The 18,525-nt window shown below is 45.7% G+C and overlaps 1 protein-coding gene across 1 annotated transcript in view; it reads right to left on the bottom strand.

Annotated features, from left to right (window-relative positions):
• PNPLA2 (patatin like phospholipase domain containing 2) overlaps positions 1-18,525 on the bottom strand; it is a 29,431-nt gene that overhangs the window by 8,619 nt on the left and 2,287 nt on the right. The window contains exons 2-4 of the mRNA XM_033062614.2: positions 4,731-4,963; positions 4,489-4,554; positions 355-564 (exon numbers count right to left, since the gene is read on the bottom strand). Coding sequence (XP_032918505.1) covers positions 355-564; positions 4,489-4,554; positions 4,731-4,963 — 509 coding nt within the window. The remainder of the gene's footprint in view (positions 1-354; positions 565-4,488; positions 4,555-4,730; positions 4,964-18,525) is intronic.

The raw sequence follows: 18,525 nt of genomic DNA, 5'->3' as shown, positions 1-18,525 counted from the left end.
GCAGTGCTTCATACAGGCAGCTCCACCCTTACTTTAAAACACTGAAGTGCACATTGATTCTTATGGCCAATACATCTTTGTTTATAGTGAGTCTGGTTTCCAGGCAAAGAGTACAGAGAGAGCAACATGGGAATACTTTCCAAGCAACTGCTACCACCTAAATTCCAGATGTTCAAGTAGAAAAAGAAGACAAACCCTTGTGCAGGTGCTCAAGGTTTAGCAAGTCAATGGGTTGATAACTGAGGATTAAAGACAAGCACAAGTGTCTGGAATCTTCTCCTGCCAAAGTGCACATATTATAGACAGGGTCTGAGATCTGTGGTCCCCAAGTTCTGGTGTGGCCAGGAAACTCACCTGTGGCTCTGGAGGAAACAGGGCCTTTGAGAGGCGGTAGAGGTTGCGAAGGTTGAACTGGATGCTTGTATTGGTGACTCTCAGCTCATGCATGTTTGTGGAACTGTCCCGTGGGCAGATATCGCTCTCTCCCGAGAAAGGAGACACTGTGATTGTGTTCTTCAGCTCATATTGGGGCAAATTGTCAGAAATCCCTCCATCAACATATCTCTGAAATCAAGACAAATGCAGTAATCTTCATTCTCACAACTGATCGAGCAGTTTTTTTACTGTGTCCCTTTTCCTGTTTGTGCCAACTTGGGAAGAGAATGGAATATATACACCAGCACTGGAGGAGTAAAAACCAGCGATAGCACAGCTGTATTGTTTGTAACAACTCCTTTTGCTATGTGCTTTTTCTTGGTCGAGTGTGCTGCTCACAAGTGTTCAGTAAGAAAGGCATATTCACTTTCTGTGACTGCTGACTTATATCTCATCTCTTATGTGGTCTGACTGTCCAATTAAATAATAACACACAGCAATAACCACCTGCAGTACGAATTAGCACTGATCTAAGCCGTCACACTGTGACATTGTGCCATTTTTCACTTGTGTTTAAAATTAATAAGCTCAGACACAAGTCCCCACTAGCAGAAGGTTTGTTACCTATGAGTAAAACCAGCTGATTTGTTGCTAGCAGACTTATCTAGCAGCAATCCCAACACATACATACAGACTGGGAATCAACTTGCTGTTGTATGATAAGAGAGCACAAGGGACTTGGGTTTTGCTCTTAACAGGCACCCTCTTATCAAGAGAATGTTCTGTACTTCAGTACCATAAACACATTTGCGTTACCCTTGCAGGAATGGCAACCCCAGTAGTAAGTTCTCAAAACATTCATTGGATACTATAATTACACAAGGAGCTGAGCAAGAGGATCCCTATCACAGGTTCTGGCAGAGTAAGCAACATGCAAAAGATAAAAGGAAAAGGATGTCCGTCAAGCCAAAAGAGGAGGAAGCTGGGGATCTTTGTAGAGCAACAATTCCAGCTCTTGTGAACCTCAGTTACAGAAGAGTTCTGTTGGTTTTGTATCAGGGTTGATCCTGCAAATTTGCTGCCTGGATCCACTTCCTTCCCAAATATAAATCATGATACAGGGGTTATGCAGCCCCACAAATAGCACTTGTAAACATCTTTCAGCTCTCTGCTGGGTGAGAAGCTTAGCCAGTAGAGGCTAAACCCAGGCAGAGCACAGAAATGCTGATTGAAGGAAGAGGTGCTCCCTTCTGCATCCTGCTTCCTCTTGTCTCACAGGCAGACTGACCAATTTGCTGCACAATGCCTAGGAAAACACCAGATGTGTTGCCTGGAGGGTGCTTTGCACTTTGCTCTCTCTTGCTCTGGATGACAGACAAGACAGAGACCTCAAGCAGCTTCTCTGAGCTTGGGGAACAGCTCACACACAGGTTTGTGGGCTGAAAGCAACTACATTCAGCTATAGCAAGCCAGCTGCCATTAATGCAACAGGGTCAGGATGGACTGCACATTCCCTTCTTGGGAGGCAAACTAAATCTCAGGGCTACCTTTGCATAGAGCATACAGCTTTAAGGCAGACAGTTTGTGATTACAGTTGTAGGCTACAGCAGCCCAAACTCAGAGCACAGGACATTTTATCCTCATGGTAGCCCTTGCTCACCGAACACTGTATCAAGACAGGCACCCAGAGACTCCAACACCAGCTGAATTTGGACAGTTAAGAAAGTGGAAGGACAGGATAGATTAAACTCAAGGATAAGTACACCCTCTCAGAATCAGTAACAAAGCTTGCTCACAAGATGTTTTCTTATAACAGAGCTGCCAACAATCAACTGAACCCTTTCCACCATCTAAAGTGGGCATCAGTGCTCCCTAAGCCCAAAGCAACCACAGCAAACTGCCATTGTCATCCTCTTCCCAAAGCTGCTCCACTGAGAGCCAGACTAGGCACAGCTGGAGCTGGAGACATCTGCCTGACTCCCTTTGCAAGGATGAGATGCCAACACTCTGAGGGGGATGAGAACAGAGCAAAGCAGGCAGCATGCACTTTGTTTAAAGAAAAAGGAGGTAAGCTTTAGCGCTGGACAACACTAGTTTTGCAGTAAGGATGCAGAAGACACGTTTCCCTGAGGGTGGCAGCATGATTACACAGATGCTATTAGAAAAAAGACTCAACTATACCAGAGCTGACAGGCAAAGCCTTCTGACTGACTCCACAGAAATCCAGGAGTACACGTGCACACCCCGCTCTCTGGTCCACTGCTTCTAAGCAATGCTGATTAACATTCCTCTGTTAAGCTCAGCTGCCACTTCTTTGGATTTGCCTGAACCTCCAAGTTACCTAAGTGTAACCACTCTCCAGTCTCCTGCAAAGCCCAGAACTGCCCAAAGACACAGGCAACTGGAGCTACCAGCTGCCTGCAGGCACGAGCAGCAGCTTTAGGGGATGGTTCATAGACTGGGGTGCCCACTTCCATTTCCGTATCATATCCTCCCATGCACAGGTCACCTCACTCACGTGATTTGACAATCAGCTTGCCTGGATTCATATCACCCACACGCTGCAGAAAATTCACAACTACAGTGTGACAGGTCAGTTACTGACTTCTCCGCTTCTTAATAGTTGTTGGGTTTTTTTAACTTCCTTGCCCATCTCCATCTACTCTATGAGGATACCAGGTCTCAGAGAAGTGAACAAAGGAAAAAATTTAGGAGGAAGGCAAAATATGGATTTTGCACCTTGCACACAGTAACATGGCCTTGAAAACTAGTCCATGTGCCAGGCCTGTCAGTTTATCCTGTGGCAAATACAGTCACCACAGGCATGCTAGGAACCATGCATTCCTGTTTCAAAACCATGTCCCAAGCTCATACCAACCCCATTTAACCTCTCACCTCATCAGCAATCCCCCTTCACAGCCATGCTTTTCTGGGGAAGAGGCAGGAATTAAATTTCCTCATCTCATATTTCCTCCCCACCTTATCCCATGAGAAGCTATCCCTCAGTGTGCCAGGGCAGCTGCACATTCCAGAAACCCTGATGTTGTACACAGTTCTGGAATTGTGAGATTTTTTCCTGATGCACACTGACCTCAATTAGCCCCAAAGAGATGTAAGGCAAGAGCCACTGCTATGGTCCCACCAGCTGAGGGGGAAAAGCCCTGCCTACAGTTGCTGAGCAAATACCGAACCATTATTGATTCTGTCACCTCTCTGAAGGGCTGGATAACGCTGGACATCTCCTCTGGGTCATTTCCCTCACCAACATGCTTGCACAGGACAAAACCAGCCAAGCTGTGTGTTATGCAGGAGCAAAACTGACCTCACTTTTAAGGACACAGGTAGCAATCAGAGCAGATTTGACGCTGTGCTCTGACAGAGGCACTTTGATGAGACCACTTATAGTAAATCAGGGCACATATTTTATAGCAGTTCTCCCTCTCACTTTTGACTGTGTAGTTTGCAAAACCCCTGCCTTTTAACATTAACCTGTTAGCACAAGGGAGGCCAAGCTCAACCAGGAGGCCCTCAAAGCATGACTGCAATATTCAGAAATGCTGAAACTATGCACAGCTTTCACATGTTTTCATTTCTAACATGCAAACACAGAGAGATAAATTGCTCTTGGACAGCTTTGGACACAATTTAAAGAAAGCTGTGGAGTGCAGCAGACCATTATTCTCAGAGAAAAGACAGGAAGAACTCCATGGAAAAGAGGGCCAGTATCCATACCACTAGTTAAAGTCCCACAGAAAGTGTCAGGCACATGGGAGAGGGACTACACTCATGACTTTTATCCTGGGCCCAACTTCTTTCCACATGCAGACAGCTGGAGCCTCAGTGATGGAAAGTGTTGTGCCATGCAGCCATGAGAATGCTCTGCTAATCCAGACTGCTCTGTATTATGATATGTTAAATCCACTGGTCTTCAGGACATTTACAGTCAACCACAGGCAGCAGTGGAAAGAAGGCCAACCCACTGCTGGAAGTTGTTTATTTGGGAATTTCTTGTGTCTCTTCAGATAAATGCTGCCAGCAGGCATGCAATAATATTGTCCAAACCTACTCATTAGTATGCAATTTAATGAAGGACCATCTTAGAATCTTACTTACCACTCCACGCAAGGTTGGAGGTATCAAACCACAGTAGACAGGGATAAAAGCGCTGCAGATACAGGCCTGAGGGAGAGAGATTCAGAATCAGATCAAAGCCTACTGAAACTATTACTGTTCTCAGAACACCACGCTGGCATGTGCTGACAATTATAGTCCAGTACTAAGGACATTTGGAGACCAAAGCAAAACAAAACTGCATGCAGTTCCTGCCCAGCCCTCTGCAGTAAGAGTCCATTCACCTGGATCAGCTCCTCCTTGGAATTGAAGTCTGACAGTATCACGTTCTCTCCATCAGACACCCGTGTCAGGGAAATACCCAAACGTCCTGCTGCAATCTCGTGCCCGTTATCTGGCACCATCTTGGACAGGGACATCCGAATGGTCTTCACCAAGTTGAAAGAGGGGTGGAGTGGGCCCAAGAACCTCTTCCGGGCTTCTTTTGACACCCGAATAATGCTGGCGCCAGCCTCACCTGCAACAAGAGAAAGACCAATGCACCATGAAATGCTACCAAAACTTGTCTTCTTTACAAAACTAGGCACAGAAAAGCCTCATTCCCAGCTTTCCCCAGAGGTTTCTCCCCACTGGCTAATACACAACTCAAACCAAGAGGTTATTTACAGGGGGTGTTACAGATGTCACGCAAGTTTGCTGTCTTGGCCCTCACACACCCCCCATCACAAAGAGCTACCCTCCTCTAACTTATGTTTTATGAAGTCAAGGAAAATCACGTGCATCTGACTAAAGCCTCACTTTTTTTTTGGGTCCTGTTGCACTGACCAGCGCAAGGCTGATACTTCTACAGCTTTGAGCTTATGGATAAATCCACTTCAAAACATATTCCACTACAACTTATCCAGTAAGCATCTTTTTCCTGACAGGAGAAAGAATCATCAGTCAATAAGTAAAAGTACCAGAACGAGAAAGCTGGTGCTTTCCAGCTAACTGATCCCAACTCTGCTGTGAATGTCAGCCACATCTCAAGTGAGCAAGATGGAGTAACGCTCCATCATGGAAACAGAGACTTAGTTCCTCCTGCAGAGCCTCTGATGTCCCATCCCTTCCATATCCAGTGCCAAAGCACTAAACTAGGCCCTGATGGCAAGCAGGACTTGTGAAGGAATGCTTGCTTTACCCTTTCACAGTGACCCAGCTGGGTTTGAGGAGACATCCCAGCTGCACAAAAGGGAATGTATCTGCTAAGCCCATTATCTCAGTCACTAGGAGCTCCATCTGGCAAGCATATCAGAGCTCTCCAGTAGGAAAAAAGAGATGAGAGGAAACAAAAATACAAAACTACAGCATCCAGCATGTTGCCTTTGCACTCAGTGACTGCTGCCTCCACATACATCCAGCCATGGTGAGATACAAGAGTTATTCTATACCAGCTAATCACTGCATTCCAAGGAATGTCAGGAACATACATGCAACAAAAATGTAAGGGGAAGAATTAGAGAAACCAGGAGAAAAGAAACATGATTTACAAATGAAGACTCCTCTCCAATCAAACTGAAGGTCATTTCCTAGAAAAGGACAAAAGATTACCAGTTCAAGCCAACTGGAAGTCCCCTCATTTTGCTCTCCCACTCAGTTTTTCAACTGCACAAACAAGGCAGCAGAATGAAAGAACTCGTTAGACTCAGGTTAATAAATACAATGAAGATAAGAGCAACAACCCTCAATGCTATATTGACACATCCCAATCTTTTGCAATACACGTGTGCTAGCAACATGTTTTCCATCAATGCAGCCTGGAAACGTGATTCTGGGCTTAGGAAACCCACCAACACCAGTAGCTCAAGCACGAAGAGAACTGGACCCTTGACCATGACCAGAGACTCTGAGGTCAGGATTTTAGGCACTGTGAGGTAGCAACTTAGCAGAAAAGCCAAAGTTCCCCCTCTGAAGCAATTTTTAGCCCTATAATCCCAGTCTTCTGTCCTAGAGCAATGTTTAGCAGTCTAATTCTGATCTTACTTACCCAATTAGCAGTAAGCCATTGAGCCCAGCCTGTTTCAGAAAGTAACCACATGGTTCAATACCCTTCCCAACATGAAAGAAGTCAGCTTCACAGAAATACACTTGATAATCACTGAAACATTTGTACCCAAAACTCTTCCTAAGACACCTTCATGTCTGTCAAGGGGAGGAAAGACACACAAACTGTGATTGAATAAAAAACTGAAGGAATCCCCGCCCAGCACCTTGGTCACAAGACCCTATAAAGGAAAATCCTCTGCACTGAGTGCCTTGCAGGGAATTGTTGGCTTGGTTGAAACCTCCAGTAGAAGAGTGGGTGTTGAACGAGTAGTTGAGGGGAGACTCCTGTGTGCAAAAGCCATGCTGGGGAGAGTGTGGGTTATCCAAGAGATGGTGCTTAGAGAATGATGCTTTCAGGCTGGGCATCTCAGTGTGCAGAAGTACATGACAGTAATACTGAAAACAACTGCAACTAAATGGAGCTTATGACTGTTTGTACAAAAATGTGAGCTGGAAGAGGTTTGGGTTTTTTTAAGAAAAACAGGACAGCAAAGCCTTCTACGCCAGGAAACAGCATTTGAGGGGATCCCCAAGTTGCAGCTGCCTGCTCTACCAGTGTTTCATTCCCAAGAGGGCAAAGTGAGATTATTGCTAATTAGCAAGTTCATTCTTTGAATACTTTCTGGGCGTTTTCTGTTCTGGATTCCTTTTATACACATGGGCATCCATGCATACCCACAGGAGCTTTGAGGCACTTCTGTTTAAAGACATCTCTGATTCTGTTGGAATCATGTGCACCAAAGCTGGATGTGGAATTGCTCTGTGGGAGTGCATGGGCACAGGGTCACCTGCAGCACCACCGGCTTTCCGGGAAATAAGGCCAGCTGAGGGGTCAGCCAAAGAAGCCAGGTTTATGTAGCAAAATCCATGATAGATGGCAAGTCCTCTTGGAAATATATTTGGCAGGATAGAAAATAAGTGATGGTATTTTAATCCTGTTACTACCAGAAGTGCTATTCCAGGAAAACCAGCTCAAATTCTGATTGCAGTGTCTCAGAGGGAGCAGCCGAATTAGAGGCAGTCAAAAGAGACAACTCCTACAGGGGTCAGCCAACAGCTCTCGATTATTTCTAGGACTAGTCCAGTGCCAAATGCAGCCCTTAGGAAAGCTTCTCATTGTTTTTTATGGATCTAGTGATTCAGGACACAGTCATGTGAAAAAGCTGAATTAAATTTATATTTCCTTATTGAGGAACACACCACAGGGCAGAGGCAATCCCTAACAGTTAGCAGCATTTGCTGTGAAAACATTTCATTCTTGTCACACCAACTGATTAATTCAACACCTTTCCCTACACACATTTATCAATATTCCAAGCCAATATTTCTCAAAAATGTTGCATCAATATATGCAAAATATTTCATTTTCATTAGAAGACCTCTACCCCCACCACTGCCCCACTGGGTGTCGTTACACATAAACCCAAGTACTGCAGGGCTATTGTCCTTATCTGAGTTTCAGCTGCAATGACGCAAAGGAGCATCACACAGCCGTGTCCTGAAACACCCCAACTTGCCCCTTGTAGCCACTGCAGATGACAAATCAACAGGGGGATAGCAGCTGGTCCCCCTTTTCTGGCAAGGGACAAGACAGTGGCACTCATGGGAAAAGCCTGAAGGCAGTTGCTAGTTCACATTTCATTTTTAAGCGACATCAATCCAGCTTCACATGAGCTTATTAGCATAGGGTTAGATTGTTCCCTTTAACAACCGACTTCCATCTCTATCAGTCATGCTCAACTCCAAAATAACCCAGTAAGTCAGTCTGTACTGCTTGGCACCTCCTAAACTCTAACCTGAAAAGCATTCAAGCAGCACGTGCTATTTATAGCTGTAAACAAACAACCCAGCAGAGCAGCCTGCTGTTACTCTGCCTCTGGAAGTTGGATCACCAAAAACTGATGTTAGCCAGGTAGCTGGAAAGAGCCTTAACTGCTGCTAAGGGCTCTGGGATGAAACAAAGACTACTCCAAACCTGTGCAGTGCATGAGGAGCATCACAAAGCTTCAACACTGCATGACAGGAGGGGTGACAAATGGGGAAGAAGGGGCCTCTCCAGACCCACAGCTACAGCAGCAAGGCTTTGGCACCAAGGGCACCGTGAAGGTCTCCTGCTAAACCACGTTAGACCATATGGGTATCCATTTGCCAGCCAGTAAAATGACAGATGACCCATGAAGTATTTGAAATGGAAAAAAGCACCTAAGACAACGACAAAAATAGGAGCAGAGCAAGCTAAATAGGGGGAAGGGCATTCTGAATATTCAACCCTGCAGCTCACCCATGACACTGCAGGTCTCTCTGGGAGACCTCTGTGTCAGCACAAAGATCATGCTCTGTGCCAGGGACATTCCCACTCCCTGCCTAGTGCAACAGTAAACAGGATACAAACTTCCAGGAAAAGTTCTCAACAGGGATGGAGAGCAGAGGACAGCACAGAGAGCTGGTGGATGCAGGGATGGCACTCCCTGTCCCTGCTGGCAGGAGGCACAAAGAGGTCACACCCGACTGCAGATTCCATAACTTGCCTGGACTAGTGGGGCAGGCAGGAGACTGCAGATCCTCACTAAACCTGCTTCTCATTCAATACCAACAAATGGACTCCTTCCTACACATCAGCAACACTCCTCCCTCCTCATTCCCATTACCCAGCTAAGGCTCTAGACTGGGCCAGCACACCAACAGCTTTGAAAGGAAGCCAGCTAGCAGAAGGAAGCACAGGTAATTTTGATATTCCCCCAGGACCTCAACAGCCCTATGCCTTGTTACTTTGGGATCACATGACCAAACTATTTTGACTGTAAGATTTTCAGGACAGGAGCCCTGCCAGCCCTGTGTACTACAACCAGGTACCTCATTCCAGAACTCCTTAAGTTCTGCTCAGCTCTGTTCCAGGGAGGTTTGTGTGATACTCAGCATGGATGTCCCTTTTAAGAGTCCAGAGCTAAAATCTTCACACTTTGCTGTCAGTGCAGCTGGTTGCTGAACCCTGCTGGAATTGTCATTATCCCACTGGTAGATCCCAGTCTGGATGTGAATTTAGGATAAGTCAGAAGGGATTTATCAGCATTACCTTCCCCAACATTAATTTATCTTGGTTGCCCATCTCTTGCTATTTCAGCTGTTCTGTGCCACATACATGGAAGAGCTAAAAGTCAGTCTCTGACAATGAGCAGAGATTTCAGGAGAGCTATTCCATATTCTTCCAGGGCACACATCCTCAAGTTGCTCCAGCTCAGCATGCACAGCTCCTGCACTTGCTTCTTTTCTAAGTACTGAGAATAAGCAATGCACATGCTTTCCTGCCTGGCCTCTCCCAGGAGATGATATAGTCCTAATTATAACACAGTCCTGTCACCAGTCCAAAATAAACCCATAAAGCTATAAACAAGAGGCACCAAAACAAAAGTTTTCAAAGTGACATCTAGAAAATAATTAACAGAGGACTTTACTGGATGCTTCCTCATGGATAGTTCAGATAATCAGAAAGTACCTGTTTGTTCCCAAGGAGCAGTGCACAGCAATGTGCCTGTGACCCAGGGACAACCCCAATTCTTGTGGGAAATGACCTCAGTTTGTGAAAGATCCCACTGCTTGGGTGGACTTCTGTTCCACTTTCCATGCTCATGCTGAAACAACCCAATTTGCACTTACGGTTCCAAAAGAGCAAAAACCAGCCAACATTTCAGCCAAGCTGAACAAAGGCCAGCTTGTCCTGAATGGGAACCTGACCCAAGATGTTCTCTGACGATCCATCAGAGAGGCTCAAGAGATGTCAAAGGGATCTCCAAAGACAAATCTATAACAGCAGGAAATAAAGAGCAATGTTTTACAACCTGCCCTCATAAGACATGTTCAGGTCACAGGTATATCTCACTGCTGGTGACAGCTCTTTAATTTCTACTGAAATCCTGGACAGACACCTAAAAGCACTGGTTGTGGAAAGAATAACCCTCACTGGCCAGAAGTTGTAAAACTGCCACTATTTGGCACAAACAAAAACTACCAATTTTTAAACATTTGAGGCTAGGAGATGGCAGCTAGCTAGCAGTGAAGTCTTTAAAAGCACCAACCCTTTTCACAACTGTGCACATCTTCCTGTAAGCCAGTTTGATTGAGAAACACCATGTACCAGAACTAGATGTTCTTCTGGGAGTTCCCTAATTTTTGTTGTTCTGATGTATATTTTTTATTTTATTTAAGGTCTTCATTCAATCCTCCTCTCCAACTATTTTGTCATCAGGTAAGAAACAGTTCAGCTCACTTGGCTCCAGATAAGACATACAGGAAGGAAACTTTTTATTTTTGGTGATACATTGAGGTAAACACAGCTCCCCTCACAGCCACACCCACTCAGTCTGCAGACAGTTCTACTGCTTGACCAGCTGTTCCCTGTGGCAAGATCAGGGGCTCTGGCAGGGATTTAACCTCTGAGTCCAACAAACAAACAGTTCTGTAAAGGAGAGTTCTTGGAAAGTCTGGCCACCAGCTGTACGTAATGGTGTTTCTCCCCCTTTGCTCGGGAATGAGAGGCACTGACACCCTGCTGGAGCAACTCCTAGGGATCCCTGCTAGACTACAAACAGCAACACCTACTCTGACCTTACAGGTGGGGCGAGTGCAAACACCAAGAGAAAGAGACAGCTTTTCAAGTAAGGCCAGCTCTTGCAGCCAGAGGCAGATGCTAAAAGAAGGGCTCAGCCCACAATACTTTCAGATTCTTCACACTCAGCATTGCTTAGACTAGCCACAAACTGTTTAGCACAAGACACACTGTGCAGCAGGAGGGCTAAGTAAATTCAGATCATTTGCAACTGCTTCAGAACCAGAAGCCTCCCTCTTAACGTGTTAATCCCAAGATGTTTGCTTTTCTATTTCAACTGGGGGAGGAAGCCATCAGTTAAGTTACCTGTTTAACTAAAGCCAAACCAAAAGGAGACATTTTTCCCATTTGAGCCAAAAGATATGGTTAGTGTGCTCTAGGTACCAGTTGATAGATGAACCAGAACTATTGCCACATGCTAGATACGAGGAACAAAAGAGGAAGATCTCCTTTTAAGTTGCCAGGGTTTTTACCTCTTGCACAGATCAGCTCATGAGGCAGCCCACAGTGACTGCCACATGCCCATCCAGCAGCTGGTACCTGCAGGGTAGGACCCTCATGCAAGCCCAAGTGCAGGTGCATCACTTGTACCTCACCTTAAGGCCCAGTGCTCTGCTTTGTACAGAAGCAAACAGGGAGGAGGCGTAAGAACTCATAGGCTTGATGAGGTCTCTAGCTACATTTTTGCACTGGACTTAATGAAGTGTTGGCACACCAAAGCCTTACTAGAACTGCTGTTCTGCAAGTCGAGACTTGCTTTGTTTCTGTGGTCAGGACGGGAGCGCTTATTTTTGCAACACAAATCCGAAAACAGCACAGCTGCTGCTGCAAAACAACTGACATGAATGGCAGGAGGCAGCTCAGTGCAGGCAGCCAGCCAGGATCACTCTGTCACAACCACAACAGCAACACCCAGCAGTCTAACCTTTCTCTACTGTAATGCCCTAATATGAGACTTAATGCTGCACTTCTGTTCATAGCATTAGAGAAATTCAGTTACGTAACAGTGCATGAAAAGGAAAAGCTGCTCAGGACCCCCAGCAAACTGAACTGAAAGCCATGTTCCATCTGCATCCATGCATCAATCCCTGTCAATGCTATAGTGCAATTCAAACAGCACGGGATAACAAGAAAAGTGGATTCACAGGGTAGACAAGGTGCATCTCAGATCCCTGCTACTCACTTTGGACCAGGTAATACTGAGTTTGAAGCAATTTTTTTAAAAACAAGTACTCATCCAGAGAAAGCTAGTGGAGGGGAGAAACAGACCAAAACACATGTTGTAATGAGAAATTACTTTTCTTCTCTGGTCTGCACAGAGGTAAAAGTGGAACCACATCCAAATCTCACTTTGTGTTAGTAATTTTCACCTAGGTGAATAAAGCCCCCAGTTGCTGTCATTCTGAGAGGGAACTGGCACAAAAAGATCAAGTTTCACCCAAGTGCACAATGTTGCACACACCGTTCACATTCACTTCTCAGGCATCACACACACCACTAGAGAAAGTGGAACTGTTTCCTCTTCACAGGGGAGGCATTACTAGAGGATAAATGTTTTAGAAAGAAGTCAGGGCAGGAGAGTAGATACCTTTGCCAGGCACCACAGATCCATAGAGCCAAAAGCTGGAGTTAGCAGTCATCATTTCTACTTCCAGTCTGAAGAAATAGCTGTCACTCCAGCAGCCTTTCAGCTTTATCACACACCAGCCATTACCCTCGGCTGGCTCACCAACACCAGAACAAAGCCCACACACAGCTTTTGGTGGCTATCAGCCTAAGCCCTGCAGAAAACTTTCCTGTGTGCTTCCAGGTGGCAATCGTTTCATGTTCAGAGATGGCACCAGAGACATGGCTGGGTCACAGCCTTTCTCCCTGTCCTTTCCACTGTACACTTGTATGACTGCTAAAACCTTGACACAGATGAGAGGAACAGCCCTCATACTCTCCACTGGCTCTCAGCCTGCATCATGCCCAGCTCTCGTGCTCACAAGGCTCACCAACTGCTCCAATCCACGCCAAGCCCCTCCCTGAGCACCTGTGAGTGCACAGCCTGCTGGGCCTGCTTTGCCCTCCCTCCTCAGGAGGTCAAGTGTCACCTTACACCCCAAACTCTTCCCCACTGGCCCTGGCATAAGCAGGGCAGACTCCAGCAAGGAAGTGAGAATCAAAAGCTTAGTTTTCAAAGCAGTCCTCTGGGCAAGGGGTGTTGGCATTTGGTCTAGAATGATTCTCTTTTTATTGGAGCAGCATCAGGCAGGTCACAAGGATAGGCTGTGTACCTTGGGAACCATGGCAAGGATATCTAGAAACTGATGCTCCCTTTCTTTCAGAGACATCAGCAGCAGACCCCCAGCCAAAACATGACTGCGTTCTGAAAACAACTGCATGAGAAGGACAGGAGCTGCTCACAGAGGGTTGCACAGACCCCTGCAGGGGAAAAGCCTCTGCTCAGCCCTTCCTGCAAGGCTGAGCACACAAACAAGAACAGCAAAACAGATGTTCAGATGAACAGTTGACACATGAACTCTTCTGTGTGCAAAAACAGGGCTAGTAGTTACATGCTTCCCTTCAAAATTGTTTTACTAATCCTAGTGCATAGATAGATAAATCAATGTAAGTATCTGTGCTGACAGCCAACTCTGAAACAGGACTCCAAGTTTTTCCATGCATAGCATAACTATGGCAGCCTCCATAATACACTGGATTTTTTTTTTTTTTTGCCAGGCCCAGCATTGAATCAGCAGCATTCAATGCAGCCAGCAAGACTGGCTCTTGTAATTAACATATGTAAAGGGATTCCTGATTCATTTACATCCTCAGCTGTCACCTGAGTTGTCACTCTACTTCAGGATGCTAAACAAGATAATCCACAGGAGTGGCAAGATCAGAGATTGCCAGAACCTCCAACGCAACAATGATATTCAGTCCTTTAAATCCTAAGCCTAAAAAAGGCCTCCAAAACCAACATCCATCCAAACAGACTTCAGTGTATGAGGAGGAAGAGAATAGCTCATCCTCAGAAGAAATCAGGCACAGCACAGCTAAAAGTCTGGGAAACAGCGGCAAAAGACACTTCATGAAGCTTGCAGATTCCAAAGGTCTTGTCAGGCAGAAGTCATCAGTGCGGATTTGGACTTTATCTGTACCAGAAAGCATGACCAGTTCAGTTCTGAGGGAGTGCCAAAGGGCAGCACAAAGCCCTGGGTTCTAATAAAGCTACCAGCTCCCACATCTGATGTAACACACTGCACTGCAGATCAGCACAACCCCGGGGAAAGGATCAGGCCTGCCACAAGCAGCTGTTGTATCAGAAGTGACAAAAACTCTCTCCTCCATTCCTCTGGCCTTTGTAGCTACAAATGGCAGGGCTACAGCAATCTCCAGCAAATTTTCTACACTCCCAGGCTCACTAATTCCCTCTCTCCTATGTGCTTCTTGGAAGGGATTTTCCACTGCCTCAGACTTTACCACTTCAAGGACATATTCTGCCTTTTCCCAGGGACATGGACCTATTTAGGAGCTTCCACATGGAATGATTTCCTCTACCCCTCCTTTGCACTAGCTCTCACTCTACTTGCTTGACAAGGCACACAGCCCAAGGTACATACATATACACAGGCCCTGCTGACTCCCACATAAGTGAAGACACATCCTGACTTTCACTTCAAGTCCCAAGAACACCTAGCAGAAAGGAAGAGGACAAGTATTAGAGCTGGGCAACAAAAGTGAAGTGCAGAGAGATCAATGGAAAAGTGGTGACCACTTTGGAATTCAGCCACGATTAGGGTTTGCATTGCAAAGAGCAAGGTGAACAGGAGTCACCCACTCATACCGCTCCTTGGAGTAAGATTTCTGAGGTTTTGCAAAGGCCCTGTAATTAGAAGGCCTGCCCATTCCCATCTCCAGAAAGAAGGAATGCTGACTAATTACCATTTCCAGCCCTTGCACGGTCCTCTTCAATTACAGTGGATACCAAGCATAGAAGTGGAAATCCTCTACAGCCAAGCCAGGGAAAAGTTCGTATGTGCTTCATGGAGGGCATAGAGAGAAACATGGAGAAACCCAGAGTGAGCAGGGGCCCAACATCTGAGTGCAATCCCAAGCTCACTGCACTGGAAGGTAACACACCCCCCTGACACACAGGAAACAAGCACCACCAGATACTGGACATGCAGGCAGAGCTGCTGTAACCATTGCTGCAGCAGGAGTTTGGAACTGAACAACACAGCAAGAAATTTGAGGAAGGCTTTTTGATTTATCAGGACTAGACTTCCAAACACAATCAGTAAGTGAACACAGGACCCTGAAGAGCATACAACAGCTTCTCCTATTTTACATGAAGGGCTTGCAGTTGCTTTGAAGAGTTTAGGGAGCCAAAAGGCAGGGACAAGTGCAACAGCTCAGACATGCTCCAGGTTCTAGAGACTTGCCAAACCTATGGGTCCCAAGAATGACCAAAGACCTCTTGTGCTGTTGCCAGTGACACTGCACAGCTGCTGCCATGGCTGACAGAAAGGCTGGGCACTGAGCTGCTCTGCACACCTGCTGTCTATGTGGGGTGCCAGAAGAACAAACACATGCCTTGGCTTCCCTTGCACTCATCCAATGAGATGCCAGGAAGAGCACCCTTCCTTACAGAAGCTTTCTTATTAGAGCCAGGCAAACAGCAGGAACAAGCTCCTTCCCTCCTATCAAAAGGTATTGCAGGGTGCTCTGGCTGCCAGCTTACTCCTCCAGACACCTGATCCCACAGCCCTGTGACTGCTGAGGGCACTGATCCAGGCTCAGCAGCCTGTCCGCCAAGCCAGCAAACATTTCCGACTACGTCAGCACAGAACATCTCCCCTCCACCTCTATTTCCACACAGGAAAAAGTTTTACCACTTCCAAGAAGCACCAGAAGGTTTCCTATGAATTATATCCATATCTCCAGGTAGGTACATAAAGGTATCTCTCCTTCCTGGGCTGAGGCTATTGACCAACAACTTTTTCTCCAAGGAGGGCCTCTGCAGGAGGTACAAGTGCCTATCTCCTGTGTAAGGAGGGACCTGACTACTGAGACACTACAAAACTTTGCTTTGTGTCCCTATGGAGATCCATAGTTCTCTCCACACAGCCACAGAAGACAGCATCACATATACTTCCCCCTAGGAGAAGCATCCTGATTCATGCTTTGGCCAGCATAAACTGGCATTGCTCTGAGGATTCCATAGACTCTAAGCTGCTTTATTTCCCTCTGTCAATCTGGGATTTGGTGTTAAGATTATATAAAAACAGAGAAAGTAAATCTCCACAACCAGTTCTTAAGCCTTTTCAGGCACATAATCAAATTGCAGAAGCACAGCATTTAAGATGCTGATATTGCTAACTATCTCAGTTTCAAAAGGTTTTGTTAATCGGGCTCTTTTTTTTTTTTGCTCCTGCTACCCAATGGAAAATGTCTCTACAGTTCAGTAGCACATTTCCTGGTTGTCACATGGTGACAGCTGACAAGCAAACCTAAATGTGAAATAACTTATTTTATCTCATGTCAAGCCTGAGACAGAGTTTTGGTTAAGATAGCAATTTAAAATAATTAAAAAATAAAATGCTGCAAACAACGCAGGAAGGGCTCTCCAAAGAGCATCCCAAACAATGCTACTCAGTCTAGCAGACACACAGTGTCCTTTCTGCATTCTTAGTACTAAAAGCATCTCCTCAGTTTGCTTTTTCAGTTTCTGTCAACCTTGTCATGCTTTAGGAGAATAGCTAACTTCCACAGATGGGGTTTGATAGCCAGCTTTGCATTTGACAGCAGAACTTACCCCTTCCCCCCAAAATAGAAGCAATTCAGCAGTTCCAACCCACCCACAGATAGGGCTGTCTAGGACAACATTCACATGCCAGATAATTGGGATGCTGTTGGTTAACTATGAGTCAGAGGGACCTTAGTACCAGCTCAAAGACAGCTTTTCAGTGATTACAGCTTCACATCCCATCACTTACTCAGGCTGCTGTGCTCCCAAAGCAGGCACAACAAATCCCACAGCTCACCAAAGTGAGATTATTCCAGACCTTACCAAAAATACATTCCCTACTCAGTATTAGGGATAAAAGAATCCTACAGTAGCTGCACTTTATCATTCCTCATGACTGAAAAAGGATGGTCTCACCACATTGCATAAGCCAGTTTTTCTCATCCAGGCCAGTGACTTTCAGATCTACACAGAGGTGACCATCCTCAAACTCCACACCTAGAATTTGCCAGGAAAGCTGCAGGATTTAAGGTATGCACAAAGAGGAGACTGCAATGCCAACATGAAAACTTTTCACTTGCTTTGCATATAAAGGTGCATTTCCTGGAGTGCTGGACTCCAAGAGCCCCAAGAGACAGTAGAGGCATGACAGTGGCTGTTTTCCAGAACACCTTTGGGGCAAGAAGCTATTTATGCCACAACTCTGCACTATGCACAGTCAAGTAACTTGTAAACACAGGAGACTGCCCAATGCACCTTGATAGCCACACAGATTATTCTAGTGGAAAAGCTGCACTGCTTTGTCATGCCAGCAAACAGAGGAACCTCAAAGCTGGAGAGAGAGCACTTCAGATGCAGGGCAACATCACTGTTGTAACCTTCAACAATAAATCCAAGATCCCTACAACTTAATGGTAAAGTGCTTAACCAGAGCTTGGCAAGGTCATATCAGACTGCAAATACCTCCTGATCTCTTACATAAATGTAAGGTGCCCTGCCTAAGTAATATGCACGCCCAGTGTTGTTTTCTTTAGTATTCTCAAACATGCCTTTGAAGCCCACACTGTGCTCTAAAGGCTGCAGATCACTTGGTCAGAGCTTTCAGTTCAGTGCCAGCCCATAGCAAAGCCTTCCAGTCCTACACAAATGATGACAGAGGGGTCTTTACTAACAGAGAAGGCAGAATGAGTTCACAGGCAAGCTAAAGAGATGCAAAGGCCAGAGGGAAAAAGCTGGAAAAGAAAACACTAAGTGGGATTTTACTCTCTGAAGTCAAGGATGATTTCTGCTCTCTCTGATCAGGGTCTCAAAAGACTGAACTCAAAGAAAAACCCCCAAGGAAGAGGTTTTGCCACTCCTCCCCTGCAACTATTTGTTTCTGCACAGTGGAGTCTTCTTGAGCTCACAGGCATGAGGACACTAACTTTATCTGCACACAGTCAAATAAGCAAGGCTTCTACAAAATTCCATTTGTCATTCATCCAGAGACACTATTTAGCACTCCAGTTTCATGAACAGGGCAATAGTGCAAAGTAGCAGTTGCCATAGGATTCAAAGCCCATGGGCTACCACCTGCTCTCAGCAGCACAGCAAACAGAGGTACTCAGGACCCTACAATAGCCTGTATGAAAACGTACTGCTCTCCTAGTTCAGGCTT

Source organism: Catharus ustulatus, chromosome 6 (genome assembly GCF_009819885.2).
Source record: "Catharus ustulatus isolate bCatUst1 chromosome 6, bCatUst1.pri.v2, whole genome shotgun sequence".
NCBI lineage: Eukaryota > Metazoa > Chordata > Aves > Passeriformes > Turdidae > Catharus > Catharus ustulatus.
The sequence above is the reverse complement of the archived record's forward strand: the minus strand, read 5'-3'. Positions and strand labels throughout refer to the sequence as shown.